The sequence below is a fragment of the Malus domestica genome, chromosome 13, assembly GCF_042453785.1.
Source record: "Malus domestica chromosome 13, GDT2T_hap1".
NCBI classification, from domain to species: Eukaryota; Viridiplantae; Streptophyta; class Magnoliopsida; order Rosales; family Rosaceae; genus Malus; species Malus domestica.
This window is the reverse complement of record NC_091673.1, coordinates 3,266,942-3,283,444: the sequence shown is the minus strand read 5'-3', so window position 1 is coordinate 3,283,444 and position 16,503 is coordinate 3,266,942. Positions and strand designations below refer to the sequence as shown.

Genomic DNA, 16,503 nt, shown 5'->3' with positions numbered 1-16,503 from the left:
ATGGGTAGAGGCAACAAAGTCCGGAACTGTAAATCACTAGTGGTAAGCATAACTATCTGTCTAAAATGAAGCTAAATAATCAGTAACTTGATTTTCTTTTCGATAAATATGTGTACATATAAATCACATTAGACAAATTCACCCATAGTAGAGTGGTGATTGTAATAAGAGGCTCCATATATGTGATGATGATATATGTTCTGTTCCTTTGTTCTAAATCCACTCCATTGTTGCCAACTTGTCAACATGATCCCAGCCTCCCACCAAACTAGAAAAATAAAGACCCACAGCGGTTGCCCTAGCTATAATATTATATTTTGTCATTTTTTTCTTCTTAGACATGGATTGCAACATCAACAGTATAATTGTGGAAAATTGACAGCGTCACTAAGAAAAGATACCCCTTTTATTTTCTTATGACATCCGTACAAAAGCACACTGTTCTCCCCTCTGTCTTCTGTTCCATGCATATATGCCCTTACACAACCAATACAAAAAGTTTATTTTTTGTTGGTAAAAAATGGTGGTTATATTATGCTGGTGTAAACACTTTTTGTCCCTTAATTGACAAAATTATACCAGATTTTTGGTTTAAATTTTTACATGTATATATAGAGGGACAAGTGTGAGTTAAACTGTGTGACTTATATTGATAAGCTTACAAGGTAATATATATTGATGTCATTAAAAGATATGTAACTTCTTATCAATGACATCGGCATATTAGTTTAACATCGTATCAACGGTATATTAGTGTAACATTGTATCAACGGTATTGACATATTAGTTTAACATCGTATCAACGGTATTGACATATTAGTGTAACATCGTATCAACAACGTATTAGTGTAACATCATATCAACAATATATTAGTGTCATCGATATAAAAGATATGTCATATCTCAACTACAGTCAAGGAACATCCACTTATTAAGGGCCATGTTACCTTATATATAACTTCATATGAGAACCTAGAACCTATTTAGGTACAATTGTTTAAAATGAAGGGGCATACATCTCAACGTGGAATTTCAGTTAAAGGGAAGAGAGAAAAGAAAGTTACACATGAAACCTAAGCCTTTAGGTATATAGAATATAGAACCAATGAAAATCCCTGGAAATGATGATCTGATTCGGATGGCATATTTGGATGCTCCTTGCAGAGTGACCCAACTCATCTCTAGTTCTTTCCCTTCCATAATTAATTACATTATCATCCTTCTCCGATGCGTAGCTTAATTGCCAAAAGAGAAAGAAAAAAAAAAAATATATATATATATATATATATATATTTGACTATGCAATTCGGATTTAATTAATTAATTTTACCTTTCCATGAGAGTGCCGTTAATTTCTTTTAATCAACTAAAACATCTGCCTTTTTACCCTAATTAATTGGTGTTACTCAAAAAAGTTTGGCACTGGTTGCCGATTTAGAGAGGACTAATTGCGAAACTGTAGTAGGTATTGGTAGGTATTTGTTCGGAGAAATTTTGTGACTATATATAACATGTAAGTACTATCTATGAAGCTATAAGTTTCCTAAAAATTCAGATATGTCACAAGATTCGGATTCGCACAAAATTATATGCTGGTATTTCAGTTTACCCTTTTTTACTCACCACAAGTAAATGTATTGTTAATCCTCAACAGCTAGAGCATTTTTGCACAAGGTTGAGCTCATCAAATCCATGTCGTAGATAACAATATGCTTCCCATTTTCCAGAATAAGATGCCATTCTTCAATTATGCACACCCTTTAGACGTACAATTTGTCCTAATTATATACATGTAATGATAATAAACAAGTAAAGAAAAAAAAAACAAAAGAAAAAACTGATTTTCAAATTTGAACAAGATGATTTATTCTCTAAGGCATACGATGCTTGGCTATGGCTCTGAAAAAATGCCTTGAAAATTAATCATGTTAAAAAAGAATATCCCCCAATAACTTAATAAAATAATAATCACCTCAGCGAGCCATGCCATCCCATCCCTCGTTATCTCTTCAAAAAGCATTGGTTGCTGATTCAGTGAGAGCATATACTTCAATGAGTACCAATAATAATATTGGTTCAATGATAAGTGTTAAGGAGACTCTCAAAATGTCCATAAATTCTCTGACACCTCATGTTTTTCTCACAATGTTTATTCTATTTACATAGAAATTGACGTTAAACTGTGAGTTGACAAAGAGTTCATGGAAAGTCTCACTTTGAAAGAGTCTCCTTAGCGTTTTTCTAGTTTCTACTCTTTGGCTTGTAAGGAGTGGGGGTTGACCTAAGCCGCACCATTACTGCTAGGGTAGGGCGCCTCAGCCTCTGAACCGTACGTGGGACGAGTTTATGCCTCATACAGCTCGGGACGAAGATCGGAAGGAGTTTAGGAGAGATGGGAGGGTGGGTGTTTTGTTGGGGGGAGGGGGGGGGGGGATTGTACAGGAGTATTATCCACCATGGAACTTTTGGCAGTAATTTTTTTTAATAATGGAATATTTTGTTGCTGCTAGTATATGCTCTACTTTGCACCCTAACCCTACATATATGCATTACTTTGCATCTTACATATGCATTGTCATCCCTTAGCTTTGAAATTTGAGGCAGAATTTGATTCTCTTAAACGTGCTAAGAACCATCTAAATTTTCTCTAGTTTATTTGGGTATAAATTATAATGAAAAGTTTGATATGGATGTATGTGAAGTGTAACTGAACAAGTGACTGCCGGTACCATATGTCGGACTTTTAACGAAATAATCCACCTTATTATGGATCAAATCCAATGTTAGGCCATCTCTAACCGATGGCTGGCTAGAGGGCTCGTTTGAGCCCTCTGGCCCTCCAAGATTCTCCAAGATATTAATATTTTAATGAATAGTACATGACCATATTTGCCTCCATCTCCAACCGAGGGCCAGAGGGCTAGAGGGCTCGTTTTAGCTCTGTCACAAAAAACCATCTTCAATCGAGGGCCAAAGGGTCATAGGGCCAAACATAATTTATTATTTTAAAACTACAACTTAAATTCAAATCCAACGGCTAAGTGAAGCCTCGAGTAGGCGTTTACGTTTTATGTTTTTAAATGTTTTTAAAAATGTTGTTTAAGTTTCATGTTGTTAAATGTTTTTTTTTTATGTTGTATAATTTTTATGTTGGTTAATGTTATTTAATGTTGTTTCATATTGTTTAATGTTGTTTCATGTTACTTAATTTAATTTAATGTTGTATAATGGCCTAGGAAGTTATAGGAAAAAATAGAATTGAAGGAAAATATGAAACAAATTTTGTGAAATAGAAGTTATAGGAAAAAAAAAATGGAATTTAAAAAAATATGAAACAAATTTTGTAAGATAGAAGTTATAGGGAAAAAATAGAATTTAAAAAAAAATTGAAACAAATTTTGTGAAATAGAAGTTATAGGAAAAAAATGGAATTTAAAAAATATATGAAACAAATTTTGTAAAATAGAAGTTATAGAAAAAAAAATAGAATTTAAAAAAAAATTGAAACAAATTTTGTAAAATAGAATTGAAAAAAAATATGAAACAAAATTTGATTCATATGAAAAGGAAAAAAGAAGTTTAAATTCATATAAATAAAAAAACAGTTAATACAACAGCTACTAGCCGTTATAATAAAAAAAATTCAAACTATTAGTGTCGGTTATAACCGACACTAATAGTAATTAAAAAATAAATTGCCTTTGAATAACTATTACTGTCGGTTATAACCGACAGTATTAAAAAATCCTTCTTTAATGCTGTTGGTTATAATCGACAACAATAGGAAAACATTAAAAACAAAAATAGCCAACCCGGGGCTGGCTGGCTGGCTGAAAGCAGCCAGCCTTCTAGCCCTCCAGCCCTCTCCGATCCCGTGGGGCCTTCCCAGATTCCAGAGCCTTCTGGCCTAGCCCTCGGTTGGAAACGGTTTTAGGGCTATTTTCGGCCCTCTGGCCCTCTGGACCCTTCAGTTAGGCCATCTCTAACCGAGGGCTGGCCAGAGGGCTCGTTTTAGCCCTCTGGCCCTCCAAGATTCTCCAAGATATTAATATTTTAATGAACAGTATATGGCCATATTTGCCTCCGTCTCCAACCGAGGGCCAAAGGGCCAGATGACTCGTTTTAGCCCTGTCACAAAAAACCGTCTCCAACCGAGGGCTAAAGGGCCATAGGGCCAAACATAATTTATTATTTAAAAACTACAACTAAAATGTTGTTTAAGTTTCATGTTGTATAATTTTTATGTTGGTTAATGTTATTCAATGTTGTTTCATATTGTTTAATGTTGTTTCATGTTACTTAATTTAATTTAATGTTGTATAATGGCTTAGGAAGTTATAGGAAAAAAATAGAATTTAAAAAAAATATGAAACAAATTTTATCAAATAGAAGTTATAGAAAAAAAAATGGAATTTAAAAAAAAATATGAAACAAATTTTGTGAAATAGAAGTTATAGGAAAAAAATGGAATTTAAAAGACAATATGAAATAAATTTTGTGAAATAGAAGTTATAGGAAAAAAATGGAATTTAAAAAAAAATATGAAATAAATTTTGTGAAATAGAAGTTATAGGAAAAAATAAATATGAAACAAATTTTGTGAAATAGAAGTTATAGGAAAAAAATGGAATTTAAAAAAAAATATGAACCAAATTTTGTGAAATAGAAGTTATAGGAAAAAATAGAAGTTATATGAAAAATTTTGTAAATAAAAAATAATAATAATAATGTAAAAAAAAAAAATCAAATCAAATGCAACGGCTAGTAGCCGTTTCATTTGAATTTTTTTTTTTAAAAATCCTGTCGGTTATAACCGACAGGAATACACCATTATTTAGTATATTAAATAATAGCATGTATTCCTGTCGGTTATAACCGACAGGAATAACAAAACTATAAAAAAAAAAACAGCCAGCCCCCTTTGGCCCTTTGAAATTCCGTGGAGCCCTCCCAGATTCTCGAGCCCTCTGGCCTAGCCCTCGGTTGGAGACGGTTTTAGGGCTATTTTCGGCCCTCTGGCCATCTGGACCCTTCGGTTGGAAATGACCTTAGAGATGGCCTTAGGTACACGTATAGCCCCAGTTAATTATTTAATTAAGCTTAACAGTTTATGATTGCTAGAAACTGACTTGGATTATATTCTCAGATTCTTGATCGATCTGGATCATTATCTTCCAGAGTGTTGGAAGGGAAGGTATAATACAATAATGGAAATGGTCATCAATCTGATTCTTTCACTACCAACCTAATGAATTAGTACCATATGTCGCCCAAGTTTAATTGGAAGTACTATACATTATACTTGTACTTCATTAAATTTCATCCCAATAAATAAAGTTTGAATAAGCATATACAAACTGTGTAGCTCAAACTGTTAAGAGTGTTTACCTTTTAATGAGATTGCTGGGTTTTTTTTTTTAAATTATTAAAGAAGAAATTCAACTATATATCAACCATCACATCATGAACGTAGTCTACAAAATATGATTTAAGTACATAATCATTCTAGCATCTCCCTTATATAAAATATGCTACACCATGTCAATTCCTTCTAGCCATCAGAATAATATGCTGAAAGCAAGATACTAATCGTGCGTTATATTTAGTGTCCACCCCAGAAGTAGTTTATAGTTTTTATACATAGTATAATTTGACATGGATATTATAAGTTGCTGCATAGATTGAGTACTAGATAAGAGCCGGCTTCTTAATTAAGGGAATATGACTAATGCTAGGGGTGCAACTCGGATCGGTTGGGCAAGTTAGATGGTCAACTCAACCCTAACTCAACATTCTTAATTCTTGTTTGGATTGGGTTTAGATTCATGTCGGTTTGTTTGGGTTCATGTTTAAATTGAGTTCAGGTTTGCCTAACTTTTTTAAGTTCAATGTTGCAATACATTATTTTATAAGATAAATCTCAATTTTTTAATCAGATAATGTCAAAACTATTTAAAATTCATTTACACATCATCATCTATACAAAAGATAAACCAAATACTGTGTAACGCATTTTTAAAGTTTCAACCATGCAAAGTTGAAATTAAATTACACGGCAATACTAAAGTTTTAACCAAATGTAATGTCAAAGCAACATATCATTCATTATTCTAATGAAAACAAACAACAAACTTCAAGCATAGCCACTTAATACTACGGTCTAGTGATATTTCTCTTCACTTGTAAGTAAAAGGTCTTAAGTTCGATTATCGTCAAAGACGAAATTGAACCACATTATTATGGCAAGCCCATTGTAAAGCTTAGCCCATTGTCCCACCCCTTAGTGTAGATACTACTGTTTGTTCAAAAAAAAAAAAAGAAGACAAACTTCAAGTCTAGCTCTTGTACCTAGCTTATATAATATAAAATTAGACGGGTTAATATGTGCATGAGAAATTCAAGCTAAAAATTGGTTGGATTTGGGTTGACATGGGTATGCAACAACCCAACACAATCCAACGAATAATTGGGTTGAGATCGGGTTGGTTGGGTGGATTTTTACTTCGTTCTAACTCGTCCAATCAGATTTGAAATCGAACTGCACATGAGTGGATTCAAATTGACCCAACTCAAATTGCACCCCTTAATTATTGCTTTTTTTTCAAGAAGATGCATAGTATGACCATTAAATATATATGCTCCCATGATCCAAAATAAAGATCCCTGAAAAGGAAGATAAAATAATTGGGAATTAGAAGCTTCCGGCTGCCTAATTTGAACAATTTCCACTATGGCTTAATTGGGCCAGTTTGAGGTTTGTTTAAAACTATATACAGTTAAATCTCCCTATTTAATTAGTTGAGTTGAGATGAACAAAACTATGTGGTACTCAAGAAAGTTTATATATAGAACGGTATTGTACATTAAAGGGTAGGGAATTTGACTTAAATTAAATTTAGGATCTAACTCAGTCACCATTCACATGAGTCGAATTTAGAACAAATAAAGTTAAGAATTTGGGATATTGCCTGCAGTCTCTTCCATTCAATCCAATAATATAGCAATTTTCATTTTATTAGCTTGTTTGGTGGATGTACATTACTATTAGAGGTCCTAATCTTTTTAAAAACCAATTTTGTGTGATTGGCTTGGACGTCTGACTCATAAAAATCAGTATATTTTTAGGGAAGTGTTATTGACACTCCAAATATCTCATTCTACACTCTTCACAAATGTATTTTTCTTTTCAAATATAAAAAGTTTGGAGTGTAGAATGAGATTTTTGGAGTGCCAATAACAATTCCCTATTTTTAAGTGCGTATATTTGTTTAGTCGATGAACCTAAAAACTGAAATCATGCTTCTAAACTTTTACCTTTTATGGTCGTGTGTTTCTAAACTTTTTTTTCTTTTATTTTTTTTTATGGTCATGTGCTTCTAAACTTTATAGTTTGGTCAGTTGCCACCACTTGAATTTGGATAAGCGCGCGTAATATAATTGCATGCCGATATCCATATTTTGGCTCCGAATCATGTATGAGAGACGGATGACTAACGTGTTCTTATGGATATTTGCATACGCATGCGCCTTTTAAATGTTTTCTACGTGCACGATTCATCAGCCAAAACGATCTGCACAATCATAAAATTAACTTGTACTGCCACAATTAGCAGTTTAATTAGTAGTTTCTCCGGCATGGTTTAGCTTATTAATCAATCATGATCAGATCAACTAAAGTCTAATCTCTTTTAGCCTTTTTATCTCAATACTAATTTAGTAATTTGACATAGAATGCTTATTTAACTGACGTTTATGACCACATGCAATTAATAGATATACTTACCTGATGGAAGCAGTGGCGAATCCAGGAAATGATATTAGAGGGGTCAGTAAGAATAGCACGCGCAGGGCACAATATTTTTTTTTAATCATAAATAGCATGTATATTGCCATTTCATCGAGTCTTGGTAGGCCTGAAGTCATTTGGAAAAGCATATTGCACACTGTTAATGTATGCAAGGGGTAGCACCCAAGGTATCCATGGACATTCATTGAGTCTTGATAGGCCTAAAGTCAGTTGGAGGGCATGTATGAAGCCAACTCTAATCTTCAAAAAGGCAGCATCCAAGGTATCCATGGACGTTCATCGTAGTTTGGGGGGTCAGCTGACCCCTTGCCCCTCAATGCATCCACCACTGGATGGAAGAACCCCCACTTACATGCGATAGGAACTGGAAATACAAGTCGCGTGATATAACATTTTACATGTTATAAATGGACTATTTGATTGATATGTCCATTTCTATGATATAGTAACAATAAACTCCACACGTTATAATTTGAGTGAAATATTAACGTCGTGGCCAAGTTTAGAGTACACTGAAAAAATTGTGCTGACATGAGAAATAACTTAATTTCTATAATTAATAACGTGGCTAATCAAATTCGACTTGCCCATTATCGAAAGGACCCAGCATCAGAATTGGTTAGTTAGGATGTATGAATCCCTGTGCGGCTAACTAGAAAAAACCAGACCATATATACACCAAGAAAATCCAAATTTTAATCAAGATAATTAGTGGTATACAGACTAAGCATCCATTAGGAAATCCAAATTTGATCAGCTGAATGGTATCTTGTTCTCGGTTGAACTACCATTTCCATCTTTTTTTTCTCTCTTGGGAAATTTTAACACGCTTAGGGGAGGATTGAAGATGGTTATCATTTTTCAAAGAAAAACCAGCTGTCAACTAATATTTTCTAGCTAAGAGTAGCTTGAGATTAGTTGGAGTCAAAGGTTAGAGAGAGTAGCACACATTTTAAGGGTTCGTTTGTTTATATGTACTTTTAATCATTTTAAAAGTACATCCAAACGAGCTCTAATTAATGTATTAAGTTTGGCAATATGAAAATGAAAGATAATAAGTGAAAACCAAATAAAAGATTTAATTAATGTATTTAGTTTGTTTGCATTTAAGCTCAAGGGCCTCAAAAGGCCAACAATTTCCATCTAGGACAAGGTGGATACATTTGGCAATCAGTACCATAATATTGATTGAAATACTTAATTGGCTGCCTACAGACAAATTACAAAGGTTAATTTTCTTGATGAATCAATCAATATACATTTTATATTTGTGAAACAATCAATATATTTGTGAATCACACGATGGTGATCAATGGAAAGTTAAAATATCTTTATGAGTCTTTTCAATTTAAAAAAAAATATGAACAACTGTGACGAAGCTCGCTAACTACAATTGACTTGTTTTCCTCTTTTTTTTTTTTCTTCATAATCTCATCTGTATATAAAAGGCAAAAAAGACCAAGTCAACTTTACGAAAGAAAAGTTCAGATACCTTGACAAAGGCAACTTGCGACTCCTGTAATGGACTGCATGCGTTTCCCCACACAATCAAAAGGTTGCATGGCTAATTAAATTACGCTAACCAAAAAAGATAAAAAAGGAAGTAGCTAGGACAGGTTAGAGTTCACTTTTAATATATTAGTAGGTTAATATCTATAAAGATAACATAAAAATCATTGGACCGTCAGTGTAAACTTTAAACATCTTCGCCGCAACTAAAGTGAAAATCAAAATCAACCTCTTTGTGTTAATGTAATGTATGGACTCTTCACAATAAACTTCTCAAAACTCAATTTCTTCTTAAAAACATATAAAACAATATTGTGAAAGAAAAACCCAAACTGAGTGTTATCATTATGACGGACATTAACATTTAATAGGTAAATAATTTTTGTATTAACTTTACAAGTGGTGAATTGCCTTAGTGAATTGATCAGATTCAATCTGTTGTGCTCTATATACTCAAATTATCCCCATTTTCCTAGCCTTAGAGCATCTCTAATGAAAGATGCAAAATGTATTGAGATTGGCGTTTTCCGAATAAGCAAGATAGGATATATAAACAGAATTGGAATTCCAAATTTAGATCTCCCTCATTGTTGTAGAACTAACATTTCTGACATTTACACCTCCCATAAATGTAAAATAAAATGTAAGTGTGACTTTTACTCTCAAATTTGTATCTCTGCATTATAGAAGCTCTTATCAACTACCTTACAAAACTATGTTCAACGTCTTTTTAAAGTTAAGAAAAAAAATAGCACTAATTATACAAGTCTTAATCAAAATCACTCATCGAATCACGTTCAATCTTTCTCTTCTCGAAAAGTGGAGGCAAATCTTAGTCTGTAAGGATTCAAACACTTGAGCTAAAGGCCAACGCAGAGTCAGTGTGTTGTCACTCGTTACTGCCCTCCCCATACGCAGGGAAACCACAAACCCTTTTAGATCACTTCGACATGGAAGCAACAACAATAATGCACCTGAACTTGACTTCCAAATGCTCCAATATTATTCCACTGCAGATTCAAACTGATTAGTTAGTCTCAGTTCATTGGACTATTAGCATGCCCCATTTCCTCAGTCAGAGAATGCTGCTTAGTTGGTCTCACCAAACCCTAAGATATGGAATACAAATTATACCAACTATATATGTATGTATTTAAAGGTGTGACTTTAATGTCATGTATTTTTTTGAACTATTAAATTTGATTTCCACACGATTTTGATCCACAATGGTTTTGATCTTTTATTTTTAATCTCTGTCAATCATTTTTAGGTATTACTTAGTGCTAAGTATCTATGCTAGCTACTGTGAATGCAAATTTCCGCTGTCTTATCCTTTGACGAAAATGCACATGCAAAATAATAACACCTAAGATTAAGGCCAAAAGCCTTACGCGCCCACGATGAATGGGGAGTGCTTTGGCCAAAAAATCTTCAATGCTAAAGTTAGAATTCGAGAGAGAAAGTGTTTAGGAATTTTTGGGGAGAGAATGGCCTAGCATTTTAGTGGGAAAACATAGGCTATTTATAAGGGAGTGATCGGCCCTGTTTGGAGAATAAGGGCTGGCCACATATGGTCAAATTGTGAGTGTAATTGCAAGATATTATGTGAAATAATATCTTGCAAACAATTAATCTCAAATTGAATAGGAAAATTGGGAGTTACTTTTTGAGTGAGGATTTGATGAGGAGTGATGAGAGGGTTTTGAATATATACCATTTTGATCACCTTTTACTCTTCCTTGATTGAGCCGTTATTGTCCGTTGCATGCGCGTGGGAATCCCGGTGTGCCTTGAGGGTAATTTTGTCCTTTTTACCCAAAAGTACATGTGTCGTCTCCATAATTTACTTGATTATTTTTTGCTACACAAATGCCCCTACACCTGCTGGGTTGCTCACAGGAAAGGGCAACATGTGTAGAGATCTCCAACTTTGATGTAGATTCCCACTTGGACTTGGAATTAGATTCTTCTAGGAAAGGGAAATAAATTGCCTCCAAAGCCTATTTAAGCCTACCTTAAGTAGGGGATTAAATCAACTTCAGAGATTAATTATTTATCCCTACAAGAAAGAGAGAAAGCTAGAGGATATTTGTTCTCCCTCCCCTAGCACTCTTCTTTGCTTACCCGTGCAAAGAACCGTCTTCAGTTGATTTATTTATCCTTTCTATGCCGCACCAATGTAAGAAAAACTTAATTTTCTTTGTCTTTTCTTGGGTGGTGCTGCCAAATGGCAATCATCGTGGCAGTGTGGCAAATGGGTGTCGAGGAATTAGTTTATCCTTGCGTACTGGAGAGCAATTAGTTTATCCTCTCGCATTGGAAAGCAAACCCAGATGGGTGTCGGGGAACTAGTTTACCCTCTCGCACTGGAAATTAATTAGTTTATCCTCTCGCACTGGAGAGCAGACCCAGATGGGTGTCGGGGAATTAGTTTACCCTTTCACATTGGAGAACAATTAGTTATTCTCTCGAGAGCAAACCCATATGGGTGTCGGGGAACTAGTTTACTCTCTCGCATTGGAAATCAATTAGTTTATCATCTCGCACTGAAGAGCAAACCCAGATGGGTGTCGGGGAATTAGTTTACCCTCTCGCACTGGAGAGCAATTAATTTATTCTCTCGCATTAGAGAGCAGACCCAGATGGGTGTCCAGGAATTAGTTTACCTTCTTGCACTGGAGAGTAATTAGTTTATCCTCTCGCACTGGAGAGCAGACCCAGATAGGGGTTTGTGCAGTTGTTGTTAGTGGCGGAGCTAGGAATTCAAATTAGGAGGGGCCTTTAAATCATATAAACAACATGAGACAAAAAAATATAGCCATATAACTAATGAGAGAAAATTAAAGGTTCATTTTTTGCATTGGCATGAAAAATTTTAATCAAACAAGGCTGGTAGATCTTTAACATGTATGAAAAATTTAGTATTAAAATAATTATATCATAAAAACAAAACTTATTACGAGATTAACAATAAAGTTAACATTAATTTCAAACAAAAAATTAAAATCATGGCTCAATACTATTATTATGAGATTTTCCTTCAACATAAATTAACCTTGTTCTGTGTCAACTCACCAAAAAACAATTGCTGATAAAGGAGGTTCAATAGCAAATTTCGAACCCCTGACAGCAGGAACACAAAACCCCCTTCAACCACCGAGCCGCAAATTCTTTAGTTACAAAACCAACAGATAGGGTATATAAACTAATATCTCAGGATAGGCCTGTGCCCATCTTGGTCTCCATGTGGCTCCGCCACTGGTTGTTGTAGACAGCAGTTAAGCCAGGCTTATGAACAACTTCTTGAATCTTCATTGAGAATAAAGAAATGGATCAACTGTGCTGGAAAGTATAAACTGCATAACAAATTGGATAATCCTCGGCTTGCGAGGTCTTGTTCGTCGAGCTGCTTGAGACTTCAAACTTATTTGGAAAAGCCTGAATGGGGTTCAGGGGGTGATGAAGATTTTCCCCAGCATTCCATCATGTTGCTACTTGATGAAAGTCAAATGCTTCATTCTTTCAGAGTTGGTCGTATCTTGAAAATGCTCAGACCTGGCAAATATGCTATTAATTCTCATTGTCTTTGAGGAGGGTTCAGTGTTGGCTTTCGCTTATTTTGTAGACCGTGTCATTGACCTGTCAAGATACTCGTCGCATCGACCCTCATTTGTCAGCTTCTCAAGGTACTGCTTCCACTTTAGGCAGTCGTTGGTAGTGTGGCATGGTCCTTGATGGAATGTGCAATACTTTGTCTGATCTAGCCTGGTAAGATCGCCCTTCATAGGTGGTGGCAGTTCGAACCAAGGTTCATTCTTGAGCTTACGGAGAATCTGGTCGATTGAAACTGTGAACTTGGTGAATGTTTTGGGCACTGAGTATTCTCTGGTCGGGGAACGTTCCATGCGTTTCTTTTCCAACTCGTTTTTGCTAGACTGTAACGCCCCGGCTCGAAAATTTTATTTCGAAAAATAATTTCAGTGGTAGGCCAAAAATAAACTATTGTTTAGTTAACTACCATTAAACACAATTCTTTATGTACATTTATTAATCACATACCAAATTTATAACCAAAGTTTACTTACCAAAAACATAAGATGAACCTTCATCTTATTCACCAATTTCTTTTCATCAATTCAAATTCCCAACAAAAATTTATTACTTCAAATTATTCAAGAAATTCTTAATTTCTCACAAACCTATATCTAAATTTATTTGACCAAACAGAGGTTAAATTTATACTAAACACCCAATCCTTTTTCTTCTTCCAAATTTTCGATAAAGGTTTATCTCAGTTATTTTTAAGGTTGCATCTAACTCCCATTAGAGTGCCTATGTACCATTGAACGGGATCAAGCCTTTCGTAATTCACAATTCAATCTTAATCCATTTCTGATTATATTCCAAATAAACGAAATATCCAACATTAGTTCTAATGATTGAATCACCTCTAATGGATACCAAATTCGTATTTAGAATATCCAAATTTGTACAAAATGGCAGCATCGGCTCACTGGCCACGCGCTGCCGTGGGTGGTGGTTTCGGACGAACGGAAACCCAAATTTCTGACTAACTCTAAAAATTACCAAATTTTACAGGAAAGTAGAGTTCAATGAGAGAAACAACTTTCATACCTGGTCCAAAGTCCAATTCGGCCGGGAAACACCTCAAATCACCCTCGAACTACTGAAAACCCTTGATTTTGGGTGTTCTTGATTCGACTCCAAAACCATTCCGACGCCCCAAATAATGTATGGGCTTTGTTCTAGACCTCAAGGGGAGTCCAAATGTGGTGGTAATTGAAGGGAATCATTTCAGAATTCACTAAAAAAAGGAGGAACCCGCTGGAACAACCTTGGGTTTATGGTTTCGATTCGTAAAATTTGATAAGAAATTTAACAATCTAACAACACAAGAATGTTGGGCTCGTCAAGAGCTTTCCATAGACACTGGAATTACTTCCAATGGACATCGGACGGGGAAGGTAAAACCGGGTCAGGTTGGGTCGGGTCGCCATGGCAAGAGGATCCAGTTCTCTCTCTTTCTTCTCCCTCATTTCCCCTCATTTCCTTCCCCCTTGATTTGTTTGTGCCCCCCCCTTTTTTCAATCTTTTCTTTTCCATCACAGCCATCCATTTCCTTCATTTCTTTTCTTTTCTTCTCATCTTAGCTACACACGTGGCAGAATCTCAGTACTCCAGAAAATCTGGAGCCTTCTAAAGGGGGTTAAATTTACAAAAATGTCCCCGACTTTAAATGCTAATAACTATTTTATTATAACTCCGTTTCACAAACGGTTTGTGCCTATGCGCTCATAGGGCCATGCTCTATCCAAATTTAACAAGAAATAATTTAATATGTATAATTATAAAATACACCCTCGTATAATTACGTTAAACCCACTAAGGCCATTTCCATCTTTTCCACTTATCAATAAATTTTACGACGTAAATTATAATAATTCCCGGTAACAAAATTTTAAAATTCCCCAATTAAATTTTCATAATCATAAATCGATTTATTTTCAATGTTCTCCATGTATTCATAATTATGAATATCTAATTCATATATTTAAATTTTCAGAGTATTACATAGACTGCTTGGCCTTGTCCCATAGTGTGTGCTTTTCCGCCAAAGCATAAGAAGCTGCTAGGATCAGTTTTTCTCCCATGATCAATCCTATGAATAAAGGGTGTTCGGTGGGAAGCCCATTTCTGAATGATGTCGTTACTATGTCTTCGTTGCAGCCAGCAATCTTGGCCTTTTCTGCTTTGAACTTCTTGACATAGTTGCAAATTGTCTCCCAATGGTCTTTTATGACGCTGAAGAGATGGTTGGATGTCCTTTTGATTAAGCAATTAAACGAATACTCCTTAGTGAAAATCAAGGAAAGTTCATTGAAATTCTGGATCGACCGCGATGATAGGGTGTGGTACCAGCCTTGCGCCTCGCCTAGTAAAGTTGTGGTAAAAATTTTGCACATAAATGCATCATTGTTCCTGTAGAGGATCATGGTACTATGGTAGTGCTTGAGATGTCGATCCGAATTTTCATCTCCCATGTACAGAGTGAAGTGAGACACAGTGAACCCGCGAGGTGAATCTGTCCACTGGGTCTCATCAGTGAATGGTGACATGCTTATGTTGGTCATGTCACGTCGAACTGCATCGTCAGTAGTCTCGTTGTGCTAGAAATTACGCAATCGTTCGGTCAGGAGCCTTTCAAAATTTTCTTGAATTTTCCTCTGCTAGGGCAATGGAACTTTTAGCTGCCCCCGATCGTCACCTGTTAGTCTAGGTCACTCTTCCCTATGCTCACCCCGTCTATGCCCCGTTGCGGTGCAGGTGGCACGTTCCTGGCAAGCGAGTGGGCTACTCGCAGACTACCGGTTGAACTTGAGCCGGATTGAGTGACTACTTCTCTCTGTCCGCTATGTTTCCTACTCAGATGTGAGGTGGAGAATGTTCAGGACACCTTGTTCGGAGCACGCTGCATCTCGGTATTCTACAAAAGCTGATTCACCAAGGTCGTTTGCTGCGCGAGGGCACTAGTTAACTCTATGACTTGTCAAGACAAGTGTTGTTCACCATGCAGGATGGAAAAGCTTGGATGGTAGGCTTCTCCATATGTGGTAGAAGTGTAGTGGACTCCAAGTGCAAAATTTAAGCCGGGATAGATCAAATCCGCATAAACTCGGGGTGAAAATGCCCTCGGTTTAATCGTCGGTCTAAAAATTTGAAGCTTGAACTGTTGAACTGATCTTGGACCAGTCGGGATCACCAAGTGGGCCACAGGAATGGGTTGGATTGCACTGCTAGGGTAGCGGCTTGGGTCGAGATGATTGTTAGCGCGTTTTGGGCCTATGATGCACCTTGGGCTTGGGCTGCTGGGGTAGCGGCTTAGGCCGGCTCGTGACGGGCCTTGCAGCATGGGCTGCTTAGGTCGCCTCTTGGGCTGTTAGCGCAACTGCTCCCTGCTTTCTATGGGCTTGCTGCCACGAAGCTGACCTACTCCCCACTGCCACGGTGGTTTCTGTGGTTGCCATGGTGGTGGTGCTCTGTGGTGGCAAAGTTGCTCTTTTTGCCATCGTGTTGAGCCTTGTGGATTGTCGTGGTGGGGCTATGTCTCGTCCTCCATCATTCGATCTGAATCTTTAAACGTAGGAAGTTCTGTTCGTTATGGTTTC

The 16,503-nt window shown here is 36.0% G+C and overlaps 1 protein-coding gene and 1 long non-coding RNA gene across 2 annotated transcripts; both read right to left on the bottom strand.

Annotated features, from left to right (window-relative positions):
- Positions 1-9,970: 9,970 nt before the first annotated feature.
- LOC139190628 (uncharacterized) lies at positions 9,971-11,530 on the bottom strand. Its single transcript, XR_011574963.1, has 2 exons — positions 11,031-11,530; positions 9,971-10,326 (listed from the first exon to the last, which is right to left on the bottom strand). It is a non-coding gene; the product is annotated as an uncharacterized lncRNA (long non-coding RNA).
- Positions 11,531-14,904: 3,374 nt separating this feature from the next.
- Positions 14,905-15,468, bottom strand: LOC103424210 (uncharacterized). The gene has a single exon (XM_029091592.1). The coding sequence runs from the start codon at positions 15,466-15,468 to the stop codon at positions 14,905-14,907; it is 564 nt and encodes a 187-aa protein (XP_028947425.1).
- Positions 15,469-16,503: the final 1,035 nt, after the last annotated feature.

Coding starts and splice junctions, on each gene's coding strand:
- LOC103424210 (XM_029091592.1), bottom strand. CDS start 15,468: ATGACCAACATAAGCATGTCACCATTCACTGATGAGACCCAGTGGACA.